The sequence below is a fragment of the Amborella trichopoda genome, chromosome 7 (assembly GCF_054954075.1).
Source record: "Amborella trichopoda isolate Santa Cruz 75 chromosome 7, AtrichopodaSantaCruz75HAP2 v2.0, whole genome shotgun sequence".
NCBI lineage: Eukaryota > Viridiplantae > Streptophyta > Magnoliopsida > Amborellales > Amborellaceae > Amborella > Amborella trichopoda.
This window is the reverse complement of record NC_142342.1, coordinates 41,261,614-41,281,613: the sequence shown is the minus strand read 5'-3', so window position 1 is coordinate 41,281,613 and position 20,000 is coordinate 41,261,614. Positions and strand designations below refer to the sequence as shown.

Genomic DNA, 20,000 nt, shown 5'->3' with positions numbered 1-20,000 from the left:
TTAAGCTCAATTCCCACCACGGGTAGCAGCCCTTTTCCCTATTGACTCAGCCCTAAGCAAAAAAAAAACCTCAATTTTTTCTTTTAATACAGCTACAGCATGGCCCTATCGGCACACGCCACTCACCAAAAAAAAAAAGATACTCAAATTTTCCTTGTAATATTGCTACAGTATGGGCCTTCGGCACATCGCCACTAATAAAACACAGCTCGTCGTATGATACGATTGGGATGTATGGGGTATTTTTATAAAACATTGGGTGGTTACCGTCCTTTGTCATCAGTAACACTTATAAATTCAAACCCTTTTCTATTTTGACAATTCCCAGAGAAGTTGCTCAAGGTAAGACAGCTTTGCTTCATCTTGAAACCCTAACCCTATTTCTTCTGAATTTTTTATATTTTTTTTTCCTTGAAACTGACTATGAAACGAGTGTTTTAGAACCGTAAGTTTTTCTTATATAAAATTTTATGGAAGAATATGCATTAAACATTATTTGTGCTTTGAAATGCTTTATTCCATCAAATTTGTTTGTATGAATCTATGTTAATTGGGTTTTTATGTTTATTTCCCTGTTTTTGTTTCACCCTGATTACTTCTGTTTATTTTATGTGTTGTCTTGTAAGATGTTCGTCTGTGATTCGAGTACAAAATTAGTGTTTATTCTTGTGAGGTCTGCATTTAAATATTATGGAACTAGATTTTTGTGTTAGATGAAAAGTCTATTTCTGTTTGTTTTAAGAATATTGCAAATGTTTTATACATGTTCATCATAGTGAATGGGTTTTTTTTTTCTTTTTGAGACACTATGATTTTTTAGGCAGATAATTGATCCCAATTCATCTGCTTTCTAAATAGAACTTCATATTTTTATTGAAGTCATGTAATGTAATGTGGCATTCTTGTTTTCTAGTCTTCTTAGTTTACTTTAAATGAGTGAAAAGAAATGTGAGTTATTTTTCACTGTTTTCAAAAAGTGAAGTAGTGAACATACCAATATTTGTATGTATCACTTTATAGCTGTTTTTTATGTATATATTTTATATTATATGGACTGATTTAGTTCGTTTTAACGGTAGTCTGAGCTGTTCCTCCACGGATCTTTTGTTTCCTGAATTTCTCTTTTTTACGTAGGTTTATTGGTGTGGTGTTTTGTTCTCATGTTATTCTTTTTCCTTTTTTACCAAATGGGAATTTATGTTAATGAAATTTTTTTATCAGTAAAGTTAAAAGAAATTGACTTTTAATTTTCTCATGGGTTCTTGTTTGCATCAATTGCTCTGAATTTTTATATTCCATACTCATGTTTTTTATTGGTATTTTTCTTTCCTTAAATGAAACTTGATCAATGTTGGATACAAGGACTTGGGTTGGGACTTGCTGGGATCCCAAGCCTGAGTCAGTGTGTCTGAATCGGCTGACTTGGCTGAATCTATGTAAATAATAAGATGGCAGGCCCCAGAACTCGGAACCGGTGTTGGGTCTCAGTGACTAGCCTGAGCCCCGAGTTTTAGCACAGTAACTTTTTTGATATTGATAATTGAAGTCCACTAAGTAATGTAGTTCATTATGCGTCATCTTGTATTATGGGTTTAAGCTAAGAGTAATCCGCGTGACCACAGGCTTAAAGCATACTAGTGATGGCTCCATCACTGCCAAACACTGGCCTTTTTGTAGGACTAAATAAAGGCCACATTGTCACCAAAAAAGAGATTGCTCCTCGCCCCTCAGACAGAAAAGGGGTGAGTCCTTATCTCTGAAGCCATGTTTTCTATTGTTGTAGCATTTTCTTTATTTTCATGTTCATCTTTCTGAAACTCTTTTATTTTTTGTAATAAGTAGTGTTTGGTTTCCTGTAATTATGTTTTGATGTTTTTTGGGTATCCAAGGGGAATGAGTTTCACCAACATTGGCTAGAGCCAAGCATTGGGAGTACCACTCCACTTGTAATGTGCAGTAATTCTTCAAGTATATATAGAGAAATATTATTTCACCTAAAAGCTTTCTTTTGCTCGATTTTTCTTTTCTAAATTTGTTCTTGATATTTGCTTTAAATTTATGTGATATCTTAATATAAACTATTTATTTATTTAGTAATGTGGAATTACAGCACATGTTCTCAGACCTAAATTTTGTGTTTGACCAGAAAAGTAGTAAAAGAGAACTATTTGTTAGGAGCCTGATCAGGGAAGTTGTGGGCTTTGCACCATATGAGAAGAGGATTACTGAGTTGCTGAAAGTTGGGAAAGATAAGCGTGCATTAAAAGTGGCAAAGAGAAAGTTAGGCACACACAAGAGGGCGAAGAAGAAGCGTGAAGAGATGTCTAGTGTTCTTCGTAAGATGAGGTAATTGGATAGAAGTTCATTCTTATATGTACATTATTTGCATTTATTAATATTACATCTGAATTAAATGTCTAATCAATTAATATTACGTTGTCAAAGAGATCTATTGATTTTTTTTTTTAAAACATGTAATCAAGATATGCTGTATTGCTCTTATGCTCAGGTGAATCTGATCAGTCTTAGTTTGGTAATTCAAAACTGTTTAATTAGGCTTCTGCTAACTTTTTGACCTGACATGTTAGCTCCATAAATCATTGTTCACTAGTTTAGTTAAGTTTCAAGATTCGATATTCTTCATATTTTTTTACTTTTATATAACATGACAAACTGTTAGCTTGGCTAAATTAGTTAGCTTTTATGCACATCCTACTGTTTAATATGGCAAGAGTCTCCTTTTGACTCGTTATTCAAGGATTATGGGAGGTGAAAGACATTGCAATAGTTCAATCATGTGATAAGTCATTCATTTTCATTGAAATAATGTTCTAGCCCCCAGCAGGCTCCTCATTTTTCTTTATGAGGAAAAAAATGAATATCGACATTTAATGTTGACCTTTTCTAACATGTTTTCATGTCTTTGGATTAAGAAATATCTTTTGAACGAAATTTCAATTTTGTCTAGGTGATGCAATTGTTTATTGTCCTCGAAGGCAATTTGTTTATAAATTAAAGGACATGGTTTCTATGAGCCCTAGGACTCATTACATATGAGTCTACTCTTCAAAATTTATTTTTTCAGATGGATTTTGGACCTAATTTTGAAGGTATATATGATCTTTGACATGGAGATCGTGAATATGTAAAATAAATAAATGATAAAAAAACTATAAATGATATTTTTTGAAGAAAATCTATAGCCCATTGATTTTTATTTTTTTAAGTGGGACCACCAGCTAACATACATCTTTAAGATGGATGTCCTGTGCCTCGGGGGACGCACATTTTGATATGTGCATAGAGAACTTTTCCTAAATTAAAAGGTTTGTAACATGAATAAATTCCAAATGCAATCATGAAATCACCTTAATTAAAATGATGAAAGTGATCCAATTAGCTCACATGTGTATATCAAAGCTAGTCCCATTGTTGTGCAATACAATTAATGTTCATTTTTTTTGTTAAGAATTTGTAATGATGTATATGTATATGCTTAGGGTGTTGATTGCCTATAAGTGGGATGAATGGTAATGGCTACATAGGTGGAAGAGAGTTCTTGCTTTCTTGTCCATATGAAAGAAACATATTTGACTTAATGACAAATTTTTTGTGTGGATGAAATTACAAAGGGAAACAATTATCAAATAATTGAGGATCTACTTGATTTTCCTACATAGCTGTGATATGTAACTTTCAAAATAAAATTGTGATAATGTGGCTTTTGGGTGGTTCCTGTTTAGGTAAGTTTATAGTACACCATAGGCCCTCTGCCAAGGGAAGGTGTCTCTCAACTGAAAACTTCCTACATGAGGCCTTACCACCCCCGGTTAGATCTACATCCGATCCCCTCCATGCCAGGTCCAAGGGATTTTTTTTCCTCCTTACCTTGACGTAACCCAATAAATTCCCTTTACTTCCCCAACTCCAAATGCTTTCTATACTTCCCATATTGTATATAAGTTATATTCTCCCCCCCACCTTGGCGGCATAAACGGTGGGTGCCTATTGCCCAATGGCGGAAAAACAAACTCGGGCAATGTCTAGAATTGTCATTTTACCCCCTAAAAAGGGGGGGAAAGGGTTTTAGGGGCTATTCTTGCTCCCAAAAACATTGTTGGTGAAGTTTAGAGTGAGAAAAAACATGAAAAAAACAGGATTTTGAAGATTTGTAGAGAGATCAAATTTTTTCCAACCTCGTCGAATGGTCACGAAATTAAAGGATATTCATCCCCAATCTTTTTGAGGATTTTAGTGGTCATAAAAGAGGAGATTTGGGAATCAAAACATTTGGGTTTGGCTCGATTCCACTTCAAAAAGGTTGGTGTATTTCAATAGTTTGTACTAGGTTATATATTTGTTTTTTCACAATGTCTTATGAGTTATTCTTTGCTATTTGTATTTTTTTTGTGATACTTTATGATATATATTTGATATGTTAATGACTATTTGCATTATTCTTTTTCCTTTTTGATATGTAGTTTGGGTCTTTGCGAAAGCAATTCAATAAAAAAGTCCATTGTCCCCAAATTGAATGAATATCGTTTTTAACTGTTTTCTTAGTTTTAAACATGAGTTTGATGATTCATAAACCATTACTTTAATCCCCACAATTTTTTTAAGTTAGTTTAACAATTTCTTATTAAATAATTATATGTTTAATATGTTTTTTCGATTTTATTTTTTGGCTTAATAAGAATTCAATATATTAAGGGAAAGCATAGAATGAGACCATTTACCTTTAGTACAAGGTGGTCACATTAATCTTGACCATTGGATGTGAAATTGGGTGGCTACAATTATTCCATTGATTAAACTCAAACTTCAAAAGAAATTTTTTCGAACTTTGTGACACATCCAAGCTATCAAATTTCACATCGGATGATTGTAGGTAATTGTAACCACCTTGTATCAAAGGTAAATGGTCTCATTGTATACCTCAAAGGTAAATGGTCTCATTGTATATAATCCCATATATTAAAAGGTCAATGTAGCAAGTATTTTTACTTTATTTCCTATTTGTAATTTTTTGATGACCATTTTTTTATTTTTTTTTAATGACTAATCTTGCTTCTGTGTATGTATTTACAATTTTCACTTCTTGTAAATGGATTCAAGTTTGACTTTTGAGTTTTAACTATTGAATTTACAGTCTTAAAGTCATAAATGTTTATGTTGGATCTGTATTTATGAGTTCTGAACAATATATTATATAAAAAATTTATTAGATAAAAAAGTCATTTCTATATACAATGAAATGGGGGGTCCAAAAATCCACAAAGATCTGCACTTCCCCAAAAGGCAAGCCACCTGTGTCTGGGCACTCGCCTAGGCGGTCCAGAACCCAAACCGCCTAGGCGGCCGCCTCCGTGTTTTTGAACATTGCGCTCGCTAGACCAGCAGCTCTCCCACATCTCTGTAATTAAAACAATCCATGTTGTTGATCCTCAATCCATTTCTTGAAGTCATTTTTCTTCACTAATTGATTTTTCAGCAAGGAAGAGATTAACCTAAAACAAATTATACTTATCATAAAAAGTGAGTCCATAATTAAGCATGTTCGTGTTAGTTACAATCTCTCTCCACCTTTTCAAACCAAATTTTGTCACCCTTGTCCTTCATTACCAGCTCTATTTGAAGAAACCAGTCAAATATTAAGCATCACCCAAGCAATTAATTCAATGGAAATAAACTTAATTCAACTCCATAGCAAATTTGTACTAATTTACTTCGAGTTCAATAGGCATAAAATCCTGAAAAATAAAAAATGAACCGGGCCCCCGTAAAGCCTCACTGCTCCCTTCAAAATATTATCTGTAAAACCACCTTAAAAACCAGAGTAGCCATGGCTGAATCTTTGCCATCAATTTGATCAAAACCAGGGTTGCCATGCCCAAACTTTCTCTAATCGAGATATCATTGTTGAGAAATTTCAAACCATAGGAGCTGTGTGAGAGAAAAACAACTGAGATCACATTACAGAGCTGTCCCTTGAGCATGGGTTGGTTGTAGTTTTAGTCGGGATAGTAGGCTAGTGATGTTTTTTGGAGAAAGTGTTTATGCATGTGGTCTTGTGTTGCAAATTTGCCTTATTTTTATTGTTTGTTTAAAAAATTGTTTTTTTCATGGATATTAGTTTAAAAAAATGCTTTCATAAGATGTCACCTAATAAAGATGCATACAGCTGTGGTCATTGGATTGTGGCAACTACATTAAAATCTATCTGGCTTATTTTTCTATTGAAATTCTGGCAGAGTTGTTTATTAATGAGAAGAAAGATTAGGTTGGCGTGTATAATTATATAGAATGTCTAATTGGGAATTTGATTTTCCCTTTGATACAGGTCTGCTGGAGTTGGAGAGAAGAAAAAGTGAATGTAATAATTCATTTCAACTTCCGTTCTGATCATGGCTATTTGAATGAGTAACCATTTTGTTTTGGGTTAGTAGTTGAACGAAACCTAGTGTTTTTTTTGTTTTTTTTTTGAGGCGGGGGAGGGTTTGTTTTTGTTTTGAATCACGTGCATGTGGTTATGAGAAGGCAATGCATTCAATGGGTTAGAATTTTGTTTCTCTAAGATTAAGGTAATTCATGTTGGAGATTTTGACTATAGGGGAGGATCCTGGGTTTTTTATTGTTTTGAATCATGTGCAGGGGGTTATGAGAAGGCAATGCATTCAATGAGTTAGAATTTTGTTTTTCTAAGATTAAGGTAATTCATGCTGGACATTTTAAGTACAAGGCGGGGTGCTGTGGAGGTTATTGTGGTGAAAGCTTGGAAAAGCAGAGAGGGAGAGAGTGTTCCAAATTTCCAATGAAGGAGGAATATATATTGGGAAAAGTTTATATAGAGCCGAGGCTCTAAATAATCAAAATTGAGCCCCTTTCAAAAATTTCACTAGAAGATGTTGTTTTGATGTCAAAATATATTCAAATTGATCATCTTGACATCAATATGCATGGGGATTGCAAGTTTTAGAAATAATGTATTTTGTAACACATTTTTGGACCGTTAATTTTCAAGTTTTCATAGATATGATTTATACTAATTTTGAAGCTTTAAACTTTATAATTAAATAAGAAAATATATTTAAAGGCTATTACAAAGATTTTCGATATTAAACCACATTTCTCGATACTATTTGGAGGTAGGCTCCAATTTGATTGTTTAGAGCTTAGGCTCTGCACCCATATATATTTGCCATTGGAAAGTTCCTATTATTGTGCATTAGAGTCTAATTTGACCAGGTGGTTTGGAATATTTTATTTCACAAGTTCTTTATACTAATCATCTTTAAACAAAATATGAGGTGTGCCCTTAGGGGTACGTCTTAAAAAATATATAAAATATTTTTTATAAAATAAATAACTAAAATACCTTTAAAACTTGGTGGGATATTATGGTTGTATATTATGAGACTATTAATCTTTATAACATGGTATTATGGTTATGGGATCGTTGACTATTTATCTTTAGTACAAGGTCACAATTGCTCCAAGTCATTAGATGATAATTTGGATGGCTTGGGGTGTTACAAATATCAAGAATTTTTTTTTTTATACTTACAACCACTTGATTTGCATTCGAATTGACAAGAGATCGTGATCTCCCTGTATTTAAAATCAACGGTTTTGTGTCCTTTTTATAGTTAATTTATTTTCTTAGAAATAACTTTTAGGAAAAAAATTTAGGTCCGCCCTATTGAAGGATCGCCTCAAATTTTATTTCAAGAGGACTGGTAAAAAAAAAATTAAAAATGAAATATTATTTAAGTGTCAAATTATGATCGTCCTTGATGGCCGGAAGATAGGTGACATATCTATAATATCCTATATATAGTGGCATATAAAAATATTGAAATGTTTCCCTTATTAATTGCTGCATGCATGATGATAGGCCTAGGTCGTCTTGATGAAAAGTAAGTCGCATATAAACGGAAAGAATAATTTAGTTTCAGAATCGATAAACTTTCAAATCGATCATTATAGCTTTGGTAATGATGAATATGAAAAATAAATAAATTTTAAGCACTGAGAGTAACACATTATTTAGTTCATCTATTTGCATGTAAATATGTCAAATTTATACCATTTTTGGAGATTAAAGTTTTATAATGTGGAGTATAAGCAAATTTTTAAGGCCATTATAAGAGAGTATAAGCAAATTTGTAAGTCCATTATAACAGTTTATGTCACCAAAACTGCATTGCCCAACAAGTTTTGAAGAGTCTTTTTTCTTTTTTACAGTAAATCTTAGGTCTCGTTAACACCTTCTATAGAATGGCCAATCAAATTCTTGAGGAAAAATGTCATATATACCATATGATAATGTTCTATGATACCTATAAACCACATCCATTGCCTATGTTTATGTAAAGAGATTGTTTACAAAGAGACCATTTATTTTTTGTACATGAAAGTTGCTATCATTCGTCTTTTAAATTTTAAAATGGATTGTTGTAATAGTGCCATTGAATAGACACAAAATTCTAAAAAATTATTTATTAATTAATCATCTTAAACTATCAAATTTGACATCTAATAAGTATTAATGATTGTGACTTTCTTGTACAAAAGATAAATGGTCCCTTTGTAAACAACTCCTTATATAAAGACGGATAGGTGATGAGTAATTGCACGCTTTTATTGCTACCCAGTTTTTTAATTAGATTTGAACCTCGATTACAACTCCCATTCAACTATGGTATGTGGATATTGGGTAAGAGTACCTCAATACTTGCGCTTAAGAAATATGGTTTGAAGCATACAGTTCCTTTTCTATACAAGTGTAAAAAAGAGGTATGGTATTGCTGTGTAGCATATAGTTCCTTTTGTATAAAAATGTAATATCCCCTTCTCACATACTACATTTATAAAAAATTTATGCATGAATTATTGCTTAATTCAATTTTTTTGTTTTGATATGTTAACAAAAATTTATGTATGAATTATAAGGGAATTCAACCCTTTTTTTTGATATGTTGGCAGTGGGAGGGGAGGTTAAGATGTTATGTTAAGGCATCCAGGCTCTTAACCACGAATGCCCAATTCTCATTCCCCAGCTATATTTCCATTTATGCTCATATGCAATGAGCGCACCACTTCGTTGGCATCTTATGTCTGGGATGTGACATTAAAGCGCTCCAAGGTTTTGAGTATGGAAACCGCCAATGTCATCGGCTCCGACCGGCCCATAGATTGGTAAAGGAAAACGATTCAACTAGGTTGAATTGGATTTTAAAAAGATAAATTCAAAAACAATATTTTAAGAAATAAAATACATATTTTTAAATGTTATATTTATTTAGTTGGTTAAAATTAAACGAATCGCTTTACTGGTCAAATATTAATTTTTGACCAATTCTGTAACAAATTTAATTTTTATTTTAGACTAGATCAACCAATGCATAGTTGACAGACCGAACATATGCGCTTGGTGCTATGTTTTATAACTATGGTTCTCGCCCAATACTAGGGGTGGCAATGGACCCGGACTCGACCTGAGACTCGAGGAGTGGACCTGATCTAGGTCCAAAAATTAGACCCGGGTGGATCAAGTCCAGGTCCAAGTCTTAGACCCGAATACTATTCAGGTTTGGGTCAAGGTATAGTTGAGTCTGGGTCCGGTAATATTTTTTGGGTCCCAATATGTGGAATATATTTAAATATATTTAAATATACATATATTTTTATTTTTAGGTCGGGTCTGATCGAGTCCGGTCTGGGTCTGACCCGACCTGTTATCACCCCTACAACCTTTGCTTATCGCATGAAAAATTTGGCATATTCGTATATAAAATATTCAAAAGAGTATTATTAAGCATAAAGTATTCTTTTTTATATTGAAAATTTGTTTCATGCAGATTGAAATGCATGTCTACAATATGCGGTCCACAAGTATAAAGCATTTATCTTAAAGATGGATACAAATAAATGGTCCATCTAAAAACAATTGAAATTAATAGTCCAAATATTTTTTTAATTTTTAAAATTTATATATTTTTTCATGTTCATGATCTTTATGTTAGAGATTTCTTAAAAAATTAATTCCAAAAATTCATTTCAAAAATAGATTTTAGAAACCGTGTGCTTTTTATGTTTCACATGGTTTTGTTTAATGCACGAGCGAAATTGCCTTTTCGCTCAAAGGCAAAAGGCCGGGGTAATATCGTCTTCTGCCATGAACTAACAGTCAACTTCCTGGCAATGCAGCATCAGTCCCGAATTTCCGGCGATGCTGTCTTTTCTCAATATTCTTCTGTCCTAAAATTTAGATGCGAATATAATTTGAAATTTTGACTAAAGTGCCCTTATTAAACTTCCCAATAAAAGCCAGCAAACTTTGAAGGGACGTTTGCATGACGTTGCAGCCTTAAACAATTTATTTAGTGCACTTTTATACTTTGTCATGATATGTAATTTCGATATTGAAATTTTTCAGGGAGGTCCAAGAATATGTTTTCATCTTTAATTGTTAAATTTTAAACTCTCAAATGGTGCAATTTAAGCATATTTATGAACGCATCAAAATATTGAAAATAGAGGGTTGAGATAACATATTGCAAGATGTGTTATTAATGGGACTTGAGTTTTTTTTTTTTTTTTTGTAGATCTAGACATCCCGGTGTCAAGATGATCAATTTGATGGTTTTCTAATGTTAAAATAGTATATTTCGTTGATGTTTTGAAGTACACCTTAACTCTAAAATTTAAGCTATTAACCTTATATAAGCTTTTTTCAACCTTAAGGCCACAACAAAGGGGGTGTTGGCCACAACCTTAAGACCAGAACCTTATATGTTTTCTAATGGGTTGCTGATGCTTTGGCTAAAATGGGTGTTGTCCTAGACTCTCTTATTATCTCTTCTAATGTAATATCCTTTTAGAATATCAATAAAGTTCTAAACATTAGTAAAAAAGGCCACAACAACACCTTTTACAAAATAATAAGATCAAATGGTTTTCATTTGGTAAAATGGCCATAATGATCTCAAATATCTTCTTTGGAGGTATTGTTCCAAGACTATGCTAAAGTTGGTTAAGTGCGCTCTTACTTGCATATTTTCTAGCTTTATATATAGTGTTCGTTGGAGTTTGTTTGGGTGAAATGGGGGCAGAAAATGATACAATTTGTAAAATTAAGATATTGAACTCTTTTTGTTTTCGAGCACGTAGGAGCGATAGCTCAAGATGATATTTGCCCCCCTTCGATAAATTATTTGATGTGCATAAGAAAGACAATTCGTCATTGGGATACACAAAAACATAAATGTATTTTTCAATGTTCCTAAACTCTATGCACTCTAAGCTTGGAACTCACACAATAGACATCAGGGTCTTGATGTATTAGTGAGAGGAAGAGAAAAAATCGAGTAGAGAAAGAGAATTTAGCCCACTGGTTTGCTTGCTGGAATTGCAGAGAATAGTGTGATGTTGAGAGGCTTAAAATTTGGTCTAAATACCCCAAAATCGTATGGGTAGGAGGGCCCTTATTATAGAGCACCAAGAGGCTTCACATTTAGTATTGTGGTGGTCACATGCACCACCTAGCAGCTACAAGTTACATGCACTTGATGGCTATTGTTACAAGCCTCCATCTCATCAATGGCTAGATGATCGTTGGATGTCCCACTTGCCATCAACTACTAGATGACTGTTGGATCCCCCTACGAGCTGGGTGCAAAGTGGAAAAGTGCATCATCAAGCGCCCTTGCAGCCATGCCCTCGCGCATGCACACGCACAAGTACACGCACGCACACACATTGCACACTTCACGTGCTCCGTACATGTGCCTTCACTCCCATTTTTACTTAGAGTATATTGCCTGAGAATGCGTGCTTTTAAATGCTGCTCAACAAACTCTCTCCTCTTTAATATGGAACTCAAACCCACATCTTTCTCTCTCTACAAAACAATCTAGGAAAGAACAATAAAACCAAATGCAATGCATTTTAGGAAAGAATAAACTATATTGTTGTCTTGAAATATATATAAGTATTTTCCAAACAACAAATACTAATAATTTCCTCCACTATTTCAAAATAACAAAACAAAACATAAGAAATATATTAATTGCATACCATTAAAATATCTTTCGATTTAAACTTTCAATTAAAGTGTATTCTACAAAGTCCATCAAGTGTCATGGTAGCATATAGTTTTGAACCAGGTTGCTTATCTAACAGACCGATAGTATAACTCACAAATAATATTTAATTTTGGTGTCTTTCTAGCAGTCATCATGTTTTGGGCCTTGTGCTTATATACCGATTTTATAAGTGCTCTACAGACGAGTTCATCTCATAGGAAGTGACCTCACTTCCACACTTATATAGGTGTATCTATCAAGAGTGCCGCTGTATATAAAACACTCCGACTTATAAATATAGTCCATAAACAACATTAAGAGTAACTCATCCTACTAATATACAGGTCATCACTAGACTTATGAACCGTATAGATTATTTATGAACAGGTGTTTTTTATATTTTGTCATCTAGTGACCAAATTAACCATACGTTCAGTTTGTTTTTTCCATATTGAACCTAGAATTTTGAAGTTACAAAAGACTAAGTTAGGTTCCCATTGTAGATGATTATTCAATAGACTCTAGCCCCATTTGTTTTAACATCTTACGAATGTCATATATTGCAAGGCCTTTAGTCAAAGGATCGATTAAACTTTCCTTTGATCTTATATATTCTGCACTAATCACTCCATCCCCAATTAACATTTTAATGGAGTTATGCCTTCTCGCAATATGTGCAGATTTCCCATTATATACATCAGTACAAGCTCCTACAATAGTAGCTTGATTATCACAATATTTTGTTATTGCAGGCATTGGTTTTGGCCATATGGGAATGTCATACAACAAATTCTTTAGCCATTTGTTCTCTTTGTCGGTAGAGTCTAAACAATAATTTCCTATTGTATAGTAGAGCGTGAAATATACGTTTGTTTATTTGACCGCCATGATATCAAACCACCCGTTAATATAAATATACATTTAGATGTTGATAGTGAATCTTGGATTTCATTCGTCCAATTAGCATCAGTATACCCTTCCAACACACTCAGTTAACCTACATATTTTATATCATAATTGATAGTTCCTTTCAAATATCTTAATACTTGATATATAACATCCCAACACTCTTTGCTTTGGAAACTTGTATATACATCTCTCATTATTTTTCTTTAACTGAATATGAGGATCTATAGGGGTAGAAATTGATTTACTATCAGTATGCTCAAATTTATTAAGAATTTTTTAAATGTAGTGAGACTGAGTCAAGATTAATATTTTTTCCTTTCTCACTATTTTGATACTAAGTATCACGTCAGCCTCTCCTAAGTCATTTATATCAAAGTTAGATGCGAAGAACTTTTTAGTTTCCTCCACACTTTTTATATTATAGCCAAAGATAAACATGTCATTTGCATATAAACAAATTATGACACATAAAGAAATTATTTCCTTATTATACACACATTTATTGGTCTTATTTCTCTCAAAACCATTTGACATTAACACATTGTCAAATTTCTTATGCCATTGTTTAGGTGCTTGTTTTAGTCTATAAAGTGATTTAACCAATTTACAAACTTTATTCTCATGACCTGGCATTACGAACCTTTCGGGTTGTTCCATATATATTTATTCATCTAAGTTACCATCTAAGAAACCAATTTTTACATCCATTTGATGTATGACTAGATGATTAGAAGAGGTTATTGCTAAGAGCAATCTAATGGTAGCAATTCTTGCTACTGGTGCATATATGCCCAAATAATTAATGGGTTTAAAACTTTGTGGAAGATCTAATAATTTGTAAGTTTTATTAGCTATTATGGAATCCATTTTATTATTAATAGCTTCTCTCCAAAAAATTGCATCTTGAGGTGCCAAAGCTTCATTTGGAGATGTAGGTCTTCTTCCACATTTGAGACCATAGGTAATAAATTCAATTTTTTTTTTTGATTAGCATCAATAAGATAAATATAAAAGTCAGGTCCAAAATTATATAATGGATCTGTTCTAATTTTCTTACTTCTTCTTGGTTCTATTATTTAATTGTCATTATTTTCAACATGGTCTTCATCAACAATATGATCATTTTTATTTTGCATGCTACTAGATTCATTCACTTCACTTTTATAAGTGAGATTTTCAAAACATTCAGCATCTCTAGATTCTAAAATTGTGTTTGAATTTAGATAAAAAAATCTATAAGCTTTACTATTATGAGAATATCTCACATGAATACAATTTGACGTTTTAGGACCCAATTTATGTCTTTTAAGATCTGAAAGTCTAACATATGCAAGACAACCACATACTTTGAAAAAATTCAAAGAAGGTTTTTTATCAAACCAAAGCTCATAAGGGGTCTTAACGTTCTTTTTATATGAACTTCTATTTGAAATAAAGTCTCACCCCACAAATTCAATGGCAAAGAGGAAGAAATGAACATAGCATTTACCATTTCAATTAAAGTTATATTTTTCCTTTTCACTAGTCCGTTTTGTTGATGGGTATATGGAGCAGTTACTTGTTAAATAATGCCATTATTTTTACAAAATTCATTAAAATCATTTGATATTTTCTTTCTCTATCACTTCTAATAATTTATTTTCTTACTAAGTTGATTTTCAACTTCCGCTTTGAAAACTTTAAATTTTTCAAAAGCCTCATCTTTATGCCTAAGCAAATAAACATAAGAAAATCTAAAAAAATCATAAATAAAGGTAATAAAATATCTTTTCTCACCTCTTGTAAGAATATTATTTAAACCACATACATCACTATGTAAAAGTCCTAACAATTCACTATTTATGTCAATTGAAGAAAATGATTTTTCAATAATTGTAGCTTGTACACGTACTTCACATTTTTCTTTAGTTAATACATCAATCCCAATTTAACCAAAGATTTAATAGAAGCATAATTAACATGTCCTAGTCTATCATGTCATATATTACAATAGGTAACAATATACACATACAGCTTTTTATTTCATTAACAATATCAAACTTTAATCATCCCATCATAAAAGTGTCCCTCGCCATCAAATACGCTATTTTTGTTGGCATTAAACTTTTGGTCCTTATAATTTTCATTATGAACCTTAGAAAAGAAAGACTTCTTGTTATATAGAGCACTTGATTTTTGCTCAACAAGGTTTGCCTTAGAGTAAAAGATTAATTAATTCATCTTTATTTTCCCTAAGCCTATTATCTTCTTCAATGTGAAGGGATCTTTGAAGTTGAATCAAGTCAACATCAACTTTCTTGTATTTCATCTTCTTTTGGTACTCTCTCAGAGATGGGGAAGCTTATGAATTGTAGAGCCAACTAAAAAATATTCGTCCAAAGAAATTCCACAATCTAATTGAATTGACTTGTATTGAAGTCTAGAAAAATAGAGATAAGAAACATTTTGTTACCAAACTATTGCATTGCCATATATTGAAATTCAGCCCGGTTGAAGGTTTAAGTTGAGTAAAATCATGATTCATGACCTTCAAAGAAATCAAAGTACGCCATCAAGCGCCCTTGTGCCTATGTACATGCACATGCGTGTGTGTGTCACATGTTTTATGTACCTGCACATGTGCATTCTCTCTCTTTTTTACTTGGAGTATATTACATAGGAATGCGTGTTCTTAAATACAGCTCAACAAACTCTCTCATCTTCAATGTAAGACTCAAATCCACATCTTTCTCTCTCTACAAAGCAATTTCGGAAAGAATAATAGAATCAAACGCAAAGTATTTTAGGCAATAATAAACTATAGTGTTGTTTTGAAATATATATAAGTATTTTTCAAATAAAAAATACTAACAGTGTTAACTGACCATATCAACCCACAAATCGATGAGGGGATTGGTCTTAGTCAAAATTAGTTCGACTACTGCTTATATATATATATATATATATATATATATATATATATATATATATATATATATAAGAGTTGCAATATTCTTTAACCGCTCAAAGTGGGGAACATAGTTTGGTCTGACCGATTAGAAACTCGTGAAATATTGATTTTGACTAGTTTTTTTATCAAACTTATTTTTTGTTTTAAATCATACACACCAAGGCTTTGGTTGCATGGTCGGACTTATTCGACTGGGAGGTCTGGTCCGGTCTTGATTGCTTATATTATAAACTACAAATTAGAGTTATTGGAGAGATTGGGAATATTGTTAGAAAAAATTTTATCTTATAAATAAATTTTGATAGGATCTTTGGATAGCAACAATTATTTCTTGTAAATTGAAATGAAAATTATTATTTTTATCATGATAAGTTTTATGGCCAATCATCATCATTAAAGTATTTTTCTAACTATTTGGGGTCGGTTTTATAAATCTTGGTACGCTATTAAAGACGATACCCTCCCCATATATTTTCTTATTACTTTCATGTCCTTTTGGGTATACCCTTTGCTATTTTTAGCCTTTTACTTGCATCAATTCGTACCTTATAATAGGTGTTGTAGTGGGTTTGCACTACATATGCCCAGCCCATTTAAATCTACTTTCTCACATCTTATCGCCTATTAGAACCACTCCTAAATTCATTTCGAATTCTATTCTTTTTTGTTGTACCATTCATCCATCTCAACATTGTTGTATATAAAATCAATCGTGATAACCTAAAGCTTTTCTTTATTCTTACAATGAAAAAATTTCTCACCAATAACATATGAGTGATCTTTAAACAAAACTAGAAATTTGAATTTGAAAGGAAATGTGTCATTTTCCCCCAAAACGATAACATTTCTAAGGAAATAGGAAGCAATTTTCAAGAAATTGATAATGGATACATAGACTTTGTCATTCCCAAATGTATATGATGTGAAGTTATATTTACTTCTCAATAAATTATCATTGGATAGAAACTTCTAGCACTTCATGGCTCTCGGATTGGTCAAATGTGCCCATGTATAATTCGTGCCTCCAATCAACATAAATCAATTCTATGGGCCTCTTGAGACATGAAAGCTACTTGTGCGAGCAACTTTCCCTACATATTCTTCAAGAAAAGCATATTAATCGGGATTAATTGGAATGGCCAATTCAAATAGTAGGATCATTGGCTGATATTTTGGTTGGTTTAGTCTAAAGCAAAAATAGATAATAGTTAAAAACTAATCAAAATAAATGTCGGACCAATTTTGGCCGATCAAGTTCAACTGATTTAATCAACTAAATATAATTGAATATTTTTTAAATATATTTTGTATTTTTTAAATATTATTTTTATTTTTTTTTATCTTTTTAAAATTTGGTCTAACCATCGAATTGGTTTGATTGGACCATTCCCCTCACTAATTTGGTGATCTATATAATCCTGATAATGCTAAAAAAAAAATCTAGCAAAATCAAGTAACGTTATATCTTATAAAACATTAACAAATGAGGGAATTTTATTTTCTCGTGGAAATAGTTTTCTAGGAAAAATATGGTTATTGAATATACCCTTTAGAGGGTGGCTATTTGAGCTCTAATTTCTCAGGCCTTGGGTTTTAAACCAATGCCCTTATATGGAACTGCCGACCGGGATTTGGTGGGTGGGTGATCCGGTTAACCCTCTCCCCTCCGGGATTTGGTAGGTGGGTGATCCGGTTAATCGAGATTGCTGATCGGATTAGTCCAATTTGGTATAGTGGGCAAGCAATCCAAACCCAATTTTGATTTGTAAACACTGTTTATGCATATGCAAAAGGTGAGAATAATCTTTTACAGAGAGAAACCGAGACTATAATTTCTCACTTTGATTGACCGAGAGAACATGGGGATTCCAAACTTTGGAAAAGGGTTAGGTATGAGAATGGTAGATGACGGATTCCAAACGTAGGTGAGTTCGGACTTGTAGCTTTAGCATTTAGGAGACTATGACAAAGAGACAGGTCCAAACTTAGGTGTTGGGACAATTTTTTTTTTATATTATTATTATTATTATTTTTTGTGTTTTTTTTTTATGTTTTTTGGTTTTTATCAATTCATCAAACAATCTCATCCACCATACACGGCTAACTTATATTTTAGTGTAACATAGTTATATTTTAAATAAGGGTGTGATTTGTATAAGGCTAACCAATCAAAGTAAGCCCACCTTCAAATAGTATCGAAAAATGTTTTAGTATTAGAAATATATGTGATTGTATAAAAACATATTTTCATCTTTGATAATAAAATTTAAAGATTAAAACATAGTGTAAATTGAGCAAATCTATGATCACTTGAAAATCTTAAAAATTGACCATCTAGGTAAAATATTTTTAAGACTTGAAATTTATTTTTTCTCATATCCATATATTTTGAGGTTGAGATGATCGAATTGTAGGTTTTTAACATCGAAACAACCTCTTTTTAATGTATGCCTTAATTTGATTGTTTAGGGCCTCCCCCTTATATAAATGCTTCCCTTTAAAAAACCACAAATCATAACCTTTCCCCTAATAAAAATTTCAAAGGCCAAATTTCCGAGCACTCATTAGCCAAAGGAAATGAAAATAATAAAACACAAATTTATCAAAAAAATTCAATCCCTTTTGTGAGGGTAATATAGAAAAAGGTAAGGTTTGTATAATGTGCTAATTTTATACCAGCAAGCTGTACTCCTAAATTTTGCCCGAAAATAGATGGAGTGTCCGAAACCTTATGATGACTTAAAAAGTCTCCGGACTATAAAATTTCAAAATTCAAAAACATATCTATAAATACTTAAATTTTTTTAAGAAGGAAAATTGTTTCATGACGGTAGGACCACGTTTCTACATATACGGTGTAGAAAATGTAAAGCATCCATCTTAAAGATGGATATCAAGTAGGTGTTCCATCTAAAAACAATAAAAACTAACGGTTTAATTGTTTTTTTATTTGAAATAATAATTTTAGTTTTAAAAATTTATTTATTTTTTAATATTCATGATCAACATGTTGGAAATTACATGTCGTTATAAGTTAAGTCTTAAAATCCATTTCAAAAATAGATTTATTTAAGAGACCTGCATTTCTACATATGCGGGCTTGGCCGCATAGAAATCGGAATCCTTTTAAAAATACACTATTCACATAAACTTTATAAAATACATTAGTTTTAAGGCTCGGAATTTTTTTTTTTTTTTTATAAAATCTTCTCGTCGAGATTATTTTTGGATTTTTTAGAACTGTTTATTATTATTGTTTTTTACTGGATTTTTTAAGAATTTTTTATTATTTTTCTAGTAGAGGAACATAGATGAGGATTTTTTTGTCATTTTATTAAAGAAAAGGGTCAATTTGGTCGCTGTCTTTTCTCTCTTTTTAAATCATTTTCACTCTCTTCCCTGTCCATGTGCTCGTCTCTGCAACTCCAGAAATTTCCCCACATTTTTTTCACTTATTTTCATATAATTTCCCTGAATTTTCAGGGCTCAGAAAATTTTTTTTTCTTGTTATAAAACTCTAAATATCTTTGTAATTCTACCCAGAAACCCTAATTTCACTCCTTTTCTCATGCAGTCAAGCTCTGACATTGTGAATCTTTCAGTTTCTTGTTGCACCTAAGAAGCCCGAATTTCTAATGATACTGGTTGCAGAAGGTTTGTAAACTACTGTAGAACCCCAATCTCTCTGATTTTTTTTTTTTCTGGACCTTCTGGAACTTCATTGCTTCACTGTTTCTCATCCAAGGGGGTTTCATTTTTTTCCTGTTTTTGTTTGCGTAGAGCTTCTGTAATTGTGAAGATTAGGCGTATTTCATTTAAGAAAAACCTAGGTATTAGGCTCTGCTTTTTTAGCTTTCCATCTGTTGTTTTTCTTTTGGTAGTGCAGGACTCGTAAGTCTGTAAATGCCAATTTGTGGTGGATTCTCACGAATTTCTTTATTGCAACTATGATTTTTCAGTGATTAGTTATGAAATTGGATTTATACTATTTTGAACCTTTGATTAGATGAAAAATATTCTCTGATATTATTGGAAGCATCCATTTTCTCTTC

At 32.1% G+C, this 20,000-nt stretch overlaps 1 protein-coding gene across 2 annotated transcripts; it reads left to right on the top strand.

The window, feature by feature from the left end:
• Window positions 1–268: 268 nt before the first annotated feature.
• On the top strand, window positions 269–6,705 carry LOC18423023 (large ribosomal subunit protein eL36x). Of its 2 annotated transcripts, none has more exons than XM_020669281.2 (4): window positions 269–342; window positions 1,623–1,742; window positions 2,147–2,346; window positions 6,344–6,705. In XM_020669281.2, the coding sequence occupies exons 2-4, from the start codon at window positions 1,641–1,643 to the stop codon at window positions 6,372–6,374; spliced, it is 333 nt and encodes a 110-aa protein (XP_020524940.1). In that variant the 5' UTR covers window positions 269–342; window positions 1,623–1,640; the 3' UTR covers window positions 6,375–6,705. The 2 variants fall into 2 exon arrangements, with proteins under 2 accessions (XP_020524940.1, XP_088727531.1); XM_088871405.1 differs by having other exon boundaries at window positions 326–445.
• The last annotated feature ends 13,295 nt before the right edge of the window (window positions 6,706–20,000 follow it).

Coding starts and splice junctions, on each gene's coding strand:
- LOC18423023 (XM_020669281.2), top strand. CDS start 1,641: ATGGCTCCATCACTGCCAAACACTGGCCTTTTTGTAGGACTAAATAAA. Junction 1,743..2,146: donor GCCCCTCAGACAGAAAAGGG/GTGAGTCCTTAT, acceptor GTGTTTGACCAG/AAAAGTAGTAAAAGAGAACT. Junction 2,347..6,343: donor AGTGTTCTTCGTAAGATGAG/GTAATTGGATAG, acceptor CCTTTGATACAG/GTCTGCTGGAGTTGGAGAGA.